Below are 13,264 nucleotides of genomic sequence, written 5' to 3' on the forward strand. Positions count from 1 at the left end.
GTTCCGACTGTCACTTTCATGATCTGGTAAGCGACGCTCTGATTTGTCGGATGAAAGGTCGTTCTGACGCAACCCCTAATGGGATGTCCTCAGATCTTTGTTTGGCGGTAGCCCCGGGATTGCGCCGAGGGACACCAGAAATGGTCTTCACGCATTGCACCCAAGTGGGGAATCGAACCCGGGCCTTCGGCGAAATAACACACAAGTGCCTTGCTGTATTCCAAACAATCTTTGGGGGGACAGTATTTGATCTACTCCTGCTACAAACTTAGTTTCAAGTCAAGAAACAGAGACAGAATCCACTGGTGCTGTTGTCTGAGATCATGCCGTTCGAGAATGGTAGCCGTAATTCTGAAAGAAGAAAAATGTCTTGCAGCATCGTGCCAAAAGAGAGTAAAGTTGTTTAAATTCCTATATATTTCAAGTAATTACATCTGCATATGCTGAATTTTCCTGGTTCCGTTTTTCACCAATTTCCCAGACAAAAAAAAAAGTTACAAGCCGGTTAAAAGAGTTAATTTTGTGACTTTAAACAGTAAAACAAATGCACTCAAGACGAGTGTCAATATCGGGTGTTTTAGAAATAGGTAACTTGTTCCGATATCAATATTGTCAAGATTGGTTGTAAAACGTAATTGTTAATTGAATTGCAAGTTACGTACGCATTACGCAAATGATTATACATCATGTCACTGATGGGCTTCCATACATTTTTTTATTTTATCAAGGAGGATCCAAGTTTTTTATTGATTTTCCACTTTTCGATATAATTTTTCACATAATTATGTTTTTAATAATTGTAACAATGTTGGATGAATTTATAAAAGACAGGAATATGGTTATCGGTCGTGTTTAACACACATGTTCTCTGCTGGTGCGGCCGTAGTTACATAGCAGACGACGCTACACAATTTATGGTTGATGGGCATGTCAGAAGTATATTGGAGCCAACTGCTATTATTTTCATCATTATTAATTACATTTTTAAATAAATGTGTATTTGTCAACTTGCCATGAAATAATACGGCTCCGTTATCGTTGTTTTTTTCTGAATATGTTCCAAGGCACTAGCAGGATCACTACGAATTATCTCCCTCTGCGAGCTCTTCTTGATGTACGGCGGCCCGTAGGTGCCATATTCTCCTCATTGGTTTTTATCTTTTTTGATGCGAGAATTAACCATTTTCCCGAAGGTTGATTTTGGTAGACTTTTTAATACAAACTCAAATACATTCAATTAACAGGAAACAGTCGTAAAATATTCTGTTGCAATTTTCTTGAGGTTAAACCACAGAATGACCAGACTAGTTTGTACAGATGATGTACAGTTTCACATATAAAACCTCCTTCACTGAGCCCTTCTATATCCGTTCACAATATGTCTGTAAGTGGTAGCTGGTTCCTTGAATGGTGCTAAGATATTGACATTTAGTTGTAACCGGTTCCTGGAATTGTGCAATGCTGAAGACATTTACATATCATCGGTCCCTGGTATGGTGCTAAGATAAGGACATTTAGTTGTAACTGGTCCCTGGAATTGTGTTAACCTTATGACATTTATTTGTAACTAATTCCCAGGAGTGTGCTGCGATAAGGACATTTAGTTATAACCGGTTCCTGGAATGGTGGTACAATAATGGCATTTTTAGTTATAACTGGTTCCTGGAATGGTGCTAACATAATGACATTTAGCTACAGTCGATCCCGGGAATGGGGCTAACGAAATGACATTGAGCTGTAACTGGTTCCTGGAATTGTGTTAACCTAATGAAATTTAGTTGTAGTGAGTGAGTGAGTTTGGTTTTACGCCGCTTTTAGCAATAGTCCAGCAATATCACGGCGGGGAACACCAGAAATGGGCTTCACACATTGTACCCATGTGGGGAATCGAGCCCGGGTCTTCGGCGTGACGAGCGATCGTTTTAACCACTAGGCTACCTGACCGCCCCTTACATTTAGTTGTAACTGGCTCCTTGATGGTGGTAGGAAATTGACATTTAGTTGTAACAGGTTCCTAAATGGTGCTAAAACATTGACATTTAGTTGTAACTGGTTCCCGGAATGGTGCTGAGATAATGACACTTAATTGTAACTTGCTCCTTGATGGTGGTAAGATCATGACAGTTATAGTTGTAACCGGTTCCTGGACTTGTGTTAAGCTAATGACATTGAGTTGTAACTGGTTCCTGGAATGGTGCTAAGATAATGATATTTTGCTGTTGTCGGTCCCGGTGCTAAGATAATGACGTTTAGCTATAGTCGGCCCCGGTGCTAAGATAAGGACATTTAGTTGTAGTCGGTTCCTCGAATATGATAATGACATTCATTTGATTCTGTTTACTGGAATGGTACTAAGATAAAAAGCAGTATAACAGTATACCACAATCCTATTGATTTGAAATCACAAGAAAATCCACAAAGCTTAATTTGCTCAGCACTAAATGAAGTTGTTGATGTTTATTTTGCTCAAATAGTTATCAATATAGATACATTTGAAAATAGAAATGGAATATTTCTCCTTTCTAGCAGGTTTTGTGACATACAGACAACAAATACATATCTAAAATATAGTTCCAAACTGGTTATTGGTGTTTGGGACAATCTGGACCTCAAGAATTATGTAAATGTTTTATATAATTGTTCCATCTCCAAACAGAAAAATCTATTTTGTTGAATATGTATGAACTTTTCGCAATGTTAGCATGTACTTATGACTTGAGAAAACATCTATACATGTTCATACCAAATACACTGAACACAGAATAACATCTAGTTAAAATACAAGCATTGCAAATTTCAAATTGCTCTGACTGGAAAGTTAAATTTTTGGAGTTTTCAGGACACGAAATGTCAAATGAACTGATTGTGTATTTTCCAAATTCAGTACAGTGGAGTTGAGATTTTAGCCCTCACACATTAGCAAAGCAATTACGTTGTCCCCTGTGACACCCTAGTTCTCATTCTGGGTGCTGTCCTCCCGGGTGAGGCGACAGAACCTATTCTTCTTGGCTGGGGCTTTGCTATTGAGGACTATGTTTTCTGAGTTTTCATTCGTGGGGCTGCTCCACAAGGTAATGTTCCCTTTTTAAGGTCCACTAGAGTATCATTGATGAAGAGTATTGTGTTAAAAGGGGCCTGGTAGTACTAAATATAGATACTTTGACATTGTTGACCCAGTTGTTTCGTGTCAGTTGTTGATGTTGTTTTCAAGCGGTAGTTGCGCCGCCATTTTGGAAGAGTGCGCATGTACTTTAACAATCATCAAATTCACATCAGCAATGAATGACTTTTACCGCATTGAATGCCAAGCGTAACGTGTATTTATAGCCTATTCCAGAGGTCAATTTGTGGCACATCATATTGTGTAGACATACAGATCGGCATTGTGGTACTTAAGTTGGAGAATACAACCAGGTGTTTCTCACAGCCTCGTCATGTTAGTGTCACGGTTTGTTTGATACCAAGTTCTTTTCAAACCTGATCTGTCGTTGCAATCCATTGTAAGTAAAAGTCGCATAATTAAATGTGACATTGAAATGAAGTTCACAATGCATAAACGCCCTGGTGTAAAAAACTATGAAAATACATGTAACTGCGCATGGACTTGCACACCACTTGGTATTTGAATACTGTACAGAACATGTTTTATGTCCTAACTGTACCTGTCACCCACACGCACAACAGATAAAGATTGATGTGACGGGACTAAAGAAGAGAATGTGATCATACGACGACCGGTAACTCGTAATCAAATTCATATCAGCAATGAAAACCTTCAAATATTCACAAAGGACGTTTGCAAGCGGGCACTTTAGTATTAATAGCCCATGTCACCCTTTATGTTATGGACAGGGCCATTAATGGGCGACATAGTTTATTTTGAGATGTTGATACATGTTTTTCTTCCTTAGTGTGTACCCATGAAAACAGCAATGTTGAATTTTGGAAATACCTTTGACTGAGATTGGCCACAGCATGGGGCATTTCTGAACAAATGGGTTTCCAGAATTAAAATAATGTTCTAAACCAATATTATATATTTCATCTTTGGATTAACAATATAATGCTTATTGAATAGAGTTCAAGTTAGGGGCAAGTTAGGGGCAAAAGGAGACAACAGCATTGCAGGAGATACACACGGAAATGTTAGGTATATTCAGGAATACACCAAATACACCAGGGGCTGTGAATGATGCAAACGTAATAGCAGAAACTGTTAATAAAATACCATGGGCTACTAGATCGTGACATTAAATTAATGCTAAGAATTGGATTTGTATCTGCACTCAGCCACTGACCGTTAAGTGAGTTATAGTTTAACGTCACATCGGCAATATTTCAGCCATTTCGTGACGAGACAAAATTTGACATTAATAATATATATCAAACTGTATACAAATCTGCCAACGAAGGGCAGTATAATAACTAGAATGTCACAGATTTACATAAAACTATTTAGATAGCATGTAAAAATATATTATCATTTTACAACAGAATGTGAAAAAGGGCTATAGATCGCCAGCATCTGAAGATAGATCACCACTTTTGCTTTCCTGCATGGACCCCAGCTGGATTTACATCAACCCTTTAGTTTTTGGCGATGGCTGACATGAGCCACACATTAAAATAACAAACATGCTACGATTAAAAAACGTGGTAGAAATAAATACACTTTGAAAGACATGGTCTTATATACTCTTTCGGGGGACAATAATTTCACACAACTTTAACCCCTTCGAGGATATAGCCACTAACAATCTGAGTTACTAATTCACACTAGCAATTATATTATGAATTATTTATCTATTTACAACATATACCAATCAACATTTATGAATTTATTCAATTTCCTTTAAAGAACAAAGAATTAAATGAGTACTTACCTGAGCAAAAAGGTCCTTCATAGCTGAAACTTTGGAATACTTATCCCTTGGGTGATGGCAGAAATACGTCTTGGCCTTTTTCCTAGCTTTCCTGGCTTGTTTACAATCGGTGTTAAACCATGGTTTACGTGTATGTGGATTAGTAGAGGACTTTGATATACGTTCGTCTGTAGTTTCATGTAAAACGTCAGGAAACACTTGAATAGGATCACCAACAGCACTGACAACTTCAGGTTTTAGTTTATGTGAACATTATGTCTGAAATAGAGACCAGTCAGGCCTTAAAAAATTCCATTTCGTTGAAGGTGGAATATCAGATGGATTTATTGTTTGAATAACGGTAGGGAAATGCATATGGGCACTTCCACAAAGGTCATTGTTGACTGACCATTCCAATTCTTTGAGTAGGTTAGAATCGGTTAGAGATAAATCTAGAGAAGAATCGGTTCCAGTTGCAGGATGGAGATAAGTGTTCGAGTCCTCATTAAAATGCACAGATCATTATTAGAGATGAAATCCACAAGTATTTTACCTTTTGTATAAGTGTGTCTGCCACCACATAGTGGGATGTGGCCATTTAGATCACCTACATGTAGTGGTAGTGGTTAAGGTAGTGCATCATAGAGAGCTTGAAGATCTGAGAGCTGATGAAGGCGGTATATACAATTCGAACGTAATTCGAACTGCAACGGCCTGAAGATGAGTTTTAAGTGTAACAGGGATGAGTTTTAAGTGTAACGGGGCTGTGGATAACATTATGCTTACAATGATTGAAGAACCTCCAGTGGCCTTATCACCAAGAGGAGAAAAATAATGACATGCATTGAACAGACGTAAGTTAAAATTATCTGTCTGTTTTAGATAAGTGTCCTGCTACTTGTTTCAAATCTTGCAATAAAAGCTGCAATTCTTTAAAATTTACCCTAACTCCTCTACAATTCCATTGTAAAATACTATCAGAAGAAACTATTTCTTCGATGGATTGACTGGGGATCTTCTCCTCACCTTGCTAGAGGGCGACAGGCTATGTGACCGATGATGGCTGTTTTCAGACACATCCATGTCCTCTAGGGATCCAAACTTGTTAAAATTTTGACTGGATTTTCAGATCTTGGTTTTCAGATTTGTTTGAAATGTTTCAGATAGGGTCATTGGAGCTGTCAGCTCGTGGTTGCTTCTGGTCACAAGATGATTCTGACTGACTTCGAGAGGTGTTCGGTAGTGATTCTATAGTTGAGTGAACTGTTCAGATGCACAAATCTGAGGCGACTCTGTTTTCAACTGTGTCAGCCTAATGTGGGAGGAAACCCCGAAGTGATGCAGGCCACAGACATTTCGGTGAAAGCCACGAGCACGGGTACGGTGCTGACAAACCTAGAAACATATTCGGGGTGATTCGGGATTCGAACCCACAATCATAGGTGTCTGGCGTGCCAAGGGACGCAACTCTGCACAGCGAATCGCCGAGCCTCAGACGAATGGGCCACCCGTGTCCCCTCTCATCCTGATCTTTCCAATTATATGAAGTTTGTTCCTGTAACCCGATCCCTTCTGAGCGGTCAAGTTCGGACTGCTGGTCATTCCTAAGTTGGTCCACCCTGTCTTTAAAGTAACCTGGCAAATTGTGGAGTGTAGCTTATCGTCTTAGTGGATTTTGTAGACACAAGAAAGTGTATTAAAACATATAAACAAGATATTAACTTGAAACATACACGAAGGCACATCTGAATTACCAAGTCAAGATTGAAAGTACGAACATAATTTCAGTTACATGTATACCCTATTTTATACAATGGATTAAAGCTTCTTAATATATACTGTGCAAATGTGCTACTCATGTGATACGCTTTGAGTCTAATTACACTAACACCGAAGAAAAGTAACCGTGCTTTATATAAAGTGGTGAAAATGTAATTGTTGGAGAATCGTCTGATAAATGTTCTATCATCACAAATTCATTTAAATGTGCATTATTTCATTGAAAAAACTAATTTTTATTGATCTTTATAAGAAGCACAGTTACTTTTTTCCGTTTATGTACATGTGTTGTATGATAATTCCAAGGCCCGATATACAAAGAAGTCAGTCACAAAACAAGTTTGGATAAGCCTCGGATCTTGACAATATGGACACATCGCTTGCCTAGTGCTACACTGTGTTAACTGTTAATGTTCCACATGGTATCCACTGACAATGCTACCAAATTTGCAAATTTCAACGGAAACAACTCTTTGAAGCATAGTAAAACATCAATCACTTCTGCAGCTGAATATATCATGCCTCTCTTAGGTTGGTTAAGTGTGTCAGAGAAGAAATTAGAGCCGCCATGAGTAGCCCAAATTTTAATATGGATGCTTTGCACGATTCACTTGCGAACATTTCTTCATATTTGTGTATTGTTTTGTTTTGATTGTCCAAGTAATGACGATTGTTTGTCACAAAAACCTGCGTCGCTGAAACGGTATACGCTGCTGCACCACATGACGTGACGTCAGGAGACGATGCATACGAAGCGTCGAGAACATCATTGAAGGTATGCGGTCCTTGAATATCACATTTCATACTTGTGAGATATTTACACAATGACTTATTGCTTCAATGACCCCTGTCAAAGTTCTCTGCCTACACTATTGCTAGTTGAGACGTATCTGATATAACTTGCGTGTCGCTGGTTTTGTCACCTAACTGACTGAAGATATTAACTGAATAGGCTTGATTCATATGAGAATGTATACAGCGTTGCTAACTGGCTGGCAGTCACAGATAATGGGATCTATTCCTGTACATGCAGTGGTGACTGAACACACCAGATAGGGCAGATATGTGCAGGAAAAAAAGTTTTTTGATCGGTAACAAGAACCACAGAACGAGTTTTGGTGGATAAATTGGAACCTTTACATTCAAATCAAAATATCAACGGTGTGTATGTTTACACATACACGCATAACAATAAACTCTTATGTGTGACTTACGGAAGACTGACACAGGTGGCGCACTAATGTCATACAATAGAAGTGTTATCGTACAATAGAAGTGTCATGCGTTGAATTGACTTTTGTGCCAGTGTCAGTCATGAAGTTAAGGAGTTATTTAGCTAAGGATTACTGATTTACCCAAAACGTCACGCCATCTACCATACATAGACAGACTTAACCTCAATGAAGTTAATGTCAACAAATGGAATCAAGTAATTGAAATGGCACATCAATATTTTCGTATCTTAATGATCACTGCTGGGTCCAAATTGATTGCAGCTATTTATTAGTTTGACAGTAATCCGATGCACGTGGTTACTGCACCTTGTATTAATCACTGGAACACATGTATAAAATTGTATACTTGTAGTCATATAAGGCAGACATGACAAGAGTTGCGGCGTCGCTGTCGACTCACGTGACCCAGGAGCCCCATTCCTATCTCGATGCCCACCATTGTCCTCTAAGAAAGGCTCTAACTTCAGTGAAACTTATATTTTATTATTGATTCCTTATGGCCAGATTGTGACCTTTTTGGCCAAAATTAACAATATTTTCTTTCTTACAAAAGTAACCTCCTACTTAGAAATATTTGTTAACGGAGTAAAAATCATGACACTGTTATGTTTGCTTTGCGTTCTTTTTATTTAGATCCAGTTCATTATGAATAACTCATGGGTGGTAGGGTAACCTGATGGTAAAAGCGTTCGCTCGTCACGCCGAAGACCCGGGTTCGATTCACTCACTAAATAATTCTTTTGATTACTAGTACCAGAATCTTAATTGTGTGTAAATCAATTTGAAAACTATATAGTTAATCAAGTACCATGAATGTAAGATGGTAAGTAAGTTAGACTTATTTATTCATTAGCCTATACTTTAGTTTAGTCGACTTGCAAATACAGGTCTATAATCCAGTGTAGACGTAAGATGATCGATCGTGATACGAATGGAGTAAATGTGAGTAAACAGAAACTGCCTTGCTTTGATCATCTGAGCGCGACATGTATGCTAGACTGAATGTCGAATTACAGCATTGCACTCAAGGCCCCGTCCCTGAAGCGAGTTGACAGTACTGAGTCGGATCATGTCATCCACACACAGGAGAATACACGACGAGATATTTGTTTGACGGAGTGTAGCCCGGACGCAAACCACAAATGTTGTATGAAGCACCAAAGACCACATTATTCCTTTATGTAAAGGATATTTGACGAATACTTCAACGTGTGGTTAAACATCGTATTCAGTGCAATCCCCCCGAACAGGCTATTCAATTAGCATGTCAGTTCCATTGTTGGGTTACACAGCACGGGATTTTTTATTACATTCACACTGACATAACTTGACATCTGGGTATTTATGATATTTCAATGTGTTCAGGTGCTGGGAGGGATTACTGATGTATACAACCAAACAAGTAAAACCTCTTCTACTTAAATATCAATAGGTTGTAGCTGTTCATGGTTCACACTTACTTCAAGATTGCACTTACTTATGAAGATGGAAGCTGTTACTTAATCTCTGGCTTACAGTGTGAGGTCTTGTGGCATAGATCCAATGGGTGAATACTCTAGCAACCTGCGCCAGTCATGTAAACATTTTATCAAACACAGACATTTCCATTGATTTAAAAATGTTTTATTTACAAGGAAAATGATTTGGCACAAGTTTTCACAACTTACGCAAAATCCTCCAAACCATCCACATAGTCAGCGTTATAAAGTAACAACATTGACATATGTACAAAAGTTTATACGAACAGAGGGAAGCAGCAGGAACGTGTTTTACATTAAAGCTATTAGTGTGGTTGATGTACTTATGGACAGAGTGAAACAACTGTATGTTGTAGCTGATGATAGCTCCCATGGCAATTGATCAGTGACCAGCTTTACTTTACACATTTCAGTTATGCTACTAAACATCATTGTTCTTGCAGTTTGATAAAACGGAAAATCGGTTTCAAAGGGGCAATTACAGAGACCGTTGCAATTCGACGTCGCCAGAATAGTTTCAATCTGTCAGATGTTACATCATGTAAAATGACAAGCCTGTAACTCACAATAATCAACTGCACATGTATTAGGTTGAACTGATGTTTCTCTCATATTTCCATCCTTTATTGCACTTTCTTGGTTTTAAAAGAAATACTCTACGTTACAAGGAACGTTATTGAGGGTGAATATTGATGTGAATGTACAAATGTAGAGGTCAAAGATGTACAGTATCATCATATGTCACATGGTTATGTCTGGGTGGATTGCTATAGTACTTAGTATTCATCCGATGATAGTTACTTCAGGAGGGTGGATGGAGAGACTGACACGAATAATTTACAACATGAAAATGGATCGATAGAGTGATAAATGGAAACAAATAATTCTGTAGAAACATGGGACTAACAGATGAGGTCAGAGGTCAATTTTCAACCATCGCACATGGGAGAGGGTATAGTTAATGAGTGCAGGACAACATATGTTGATAACCCGTTTGAAAAATGCAATTATGGCTTAGACGCCCTTGTTGTCTTTGGTTCAAGGCCACAATGATGGGTCGAGTGTATTTGACAGTCGGGTAAAACGATATACACATCATGGAGGCTGTACTAGTTTGGCTAGGCATGTGGTAATAAATTATAACTGTGATTGATACATTAAGACTACTAAATGAAATTATGTATTATTGCTAAGTGTATGCTCAGTGATCTGTTACGTGACGTGCTTGTGGAGAAAGGAGTACATGTCTAGGAAGCAATGCGAAATAATGTGTATATATAGCTTGGAGTGTGGATCAGTAACAGTGTGTAGATCTGGGTGGTGTAACTAGGTAGTGATGTGTGTTAAATTTAAAAATAAAGAAAGTAGGATTAAAATCCACGTGGTGTAGTAAGCGATGGGTTGTTCTGGGTTGAAACAAGGTATGTTGTATGGTAGCCTACATTGTGCATTGTACAAGATACATGTGCGTTGAGGTTGAACAACATGGTCATGTGCCTTATTCCCCTCCCTTTAAAGTTCCTGGCAAGGCCAGCTGTACATCTATATGTTTCTGACCTTCGTGCGACAGGTAAAAGCCTTGAGAAAATATTTCAAACTTAACTTGATTTATATTAATTGATCCTAATCTGGATGTAAGGCCAGGTTAACACATTGCCGATTATAACTCCCGTTTGAGATCAGACAGCGCCACAACACGAAAAGTGAAAAAGTCGGATTAGTATCCACAGTGATCTGGAATGTCCTATCATTGTCTGAACGCAGACAGACTCCTAAGGATCGGGAAAGGTCCAAAGAGGTCGGCCAAGCACTCCCGACAGTATGGTGCGTTCCGAAACATTTGGAAAACTCCGTCCTGTGGTGGCTGGGCGGTGTCCTGTGGATCGGGAAGCTGTCATGATGAACGGGCATGAATTATTCATTGCCGTTTCTTCTCGATTGAGTCCAGATTACGAACCGTCTTTGTCGGTTTCACTGTTCGGCCACTGTCGGATCTCTGTCGGATCGCATTCGGGAGAATCGGGACCCTGACGGGACAGACCTTTTACAATGTGGAAGATACAAATCGGATCAGATTCGGATTGAGATGGGGACAATCGGGACGAATTCGGCTGGAAACGGCTCAATCGGAACGCTTCCTGAACAATATCTGATTGTTTGTGAATTTTTCGCCACGAATCACCGGATCTTGATAAGACTTTTGACAAATTTTAATCGGGAATGATCCTATCAATGACGGCAGTAAAAATCCTGAATGTGTGCATCAGACCTAACGGTCTGTCTTCTACGAAACGTATATAGCGTTTTAAGAAGAATGTAAAAAAAACAAGTGAATCATAATTATTTATGTTTGCTTGACAAGTAGTCTGTCTGAAAGTGCTTGTGAGGTCATGCTTGATATCATATTTGCTCAATACGTTTTATCCTGTTGTTGATGTATTGGCGTAGGTCTGATCTGAAACAATAAAGGAGGAAATAAGACCAGTTACACATTCTTGTTCCAACACCAAACTTCTGCAGGTCCACATTTAAGAGAGTAGCTAGATTAATGCCCGAGCTTGGCACATTTGAAAACCTTGATAAAGTAATCCTTCATAACATGCCCTTCTTCACAATGATAAACATAAATACAGATGTAATGTATTTGCTTAACATGCCTCAAAACGTCATTGTGTATACATAAAACCATATAAGGTTAACCAGCACAAGGTAACACAGAAACAGGTCAACCTTCAGTAGATTGGAATAAATGTTCAACCTTTCACTTTCCTGTCCATGTTTTCATACGTATGTAATGCCACGGCTTCGTAAGTGGTTGGTGACCGCTCCTGTAGCCCTTCATACACCGGCTCATGTGGCACGCGACCTATGTGATATGAAGATTAATTAAAGTCCATGCACATTATCAAAACACCTGACATGTAAAACTAGTTGATTGTTAGGCCTGTATCACGTATTGGTTGGCAGAACCAACATTAAATACTTCCGCAATAGCGGATATGGAATATTTGATTGTATCTATATGATTCGATTGCTGTCAGCGGATTTGTATTCAAAGTCAGTATTAGTCTCCAGCATAAAGATATGTCTATAGTACATCCTGATAAGAAATGATTGGGCTGTCTATTGTGGAACTCGTCCATGGTAATTGTCGCTTGACAGGTCCACCTATAGTTTTTAGAATCCATTAACTCACCTTTAGTGTTTTCGTAGATCTTCAATTGGAAATATGGCTGGGAGGCACACTCCTCAAACCTGGCATATTGACTAAGATCCTGGGTGTCTGCAATGTTAGAATACAGCCCACAGGCCCACAGGACAGAACATTATATTATATGTGTTTCGTTAAACAAATCAGAAACATACCACATGCGTACCGACGGGTATAACTTAAAAGCATGAAATACAAGTTTAGATACGTTTTCTGCAGTTGGACATTTGGTATTGGTTAGATTTAGAAAACATTCCAAGCATGGATTATTATAAACTCGATGGTGACTAAACCTTTTCATTAATTCGACAAAAGCCATACATGTAAGTAAGAAATGAAACGCATAATCATCATAGTCATAACCAAATATAGAACAAAATAGACGACATTCCTTATCAACACCATATTTATGGCCAGGCACAATCTTTGAATTATGGCAACACCAGATCAATCGACAGGCTCAATCTTTAAATTATGGCAACACCAGATCAATGGCCAGGCTCAATCTTTTAATTATGGCAACCACAACAAAATCTGGAAAATGATTGCCTATACAAAAATCACTTCAATGCTAGTTAGATACATTTCTGTGTTTAGAATAGATGTATATGTAGCGTTGGTGCGTAATGTGGAGTTACTGTTCAGTGAAACACTCCACTGTTAAAAGGTCGACATCCTTTTAGTGCTGTTTAGATGCCA

At 38.7% G+C, this 13,264-nt stretch overlaps 1 protein-coding gene across 1 annotated transcript in view; it reads right to left on the minus strand.

Moving 5' to 3' along the window:
• Nucleotides 1–11,729: 11,729 nt before the first annotated feature.
• LOC139457056 (B-cell receptor CD22-like) overlaps nt 11,730–13,264 on the minus strand; it is a 185,325-nt gene continuing 183,790 nt past the window's right edge. Inside the window, exons 13-15 of the mRNA XM_071238499.1 lie at nt 12,551–12,637; nt 12,113–12,220; nt 11,730–11,809 (exon numbers count right to left, since the gene is read on the minus strand). Of these exons, the coding sequence (XP_071094600.1) occupies nt 11,775–11,809; nt 12,113–12,220; nt 12,551–12,637 (230 nt within the window). The 3' untranslated portion in view covers nt 11,730–11,774. The remainder of the gene's footprint in view (nt 11,810–12,112; nt 12,221–12,550; nt 12,638–13,264) is intronic.

Source organism: Haliotis cracherodii, unplaced genomic scaffold, assembly GCF_022045235.1.
Source record: "Haliotis cracherodii isolate W230 unplaced genomic scaffold, xgHalCrac1.p SCAF_12, whole genome shotgun sequence".
Classification (NCBI taxonomy): Eukaryota; Metazoa; Mollusca; class Gastropoda; order Lepetellida; family Haliotidae; genus Haliotis; species Haliotis cracherodii.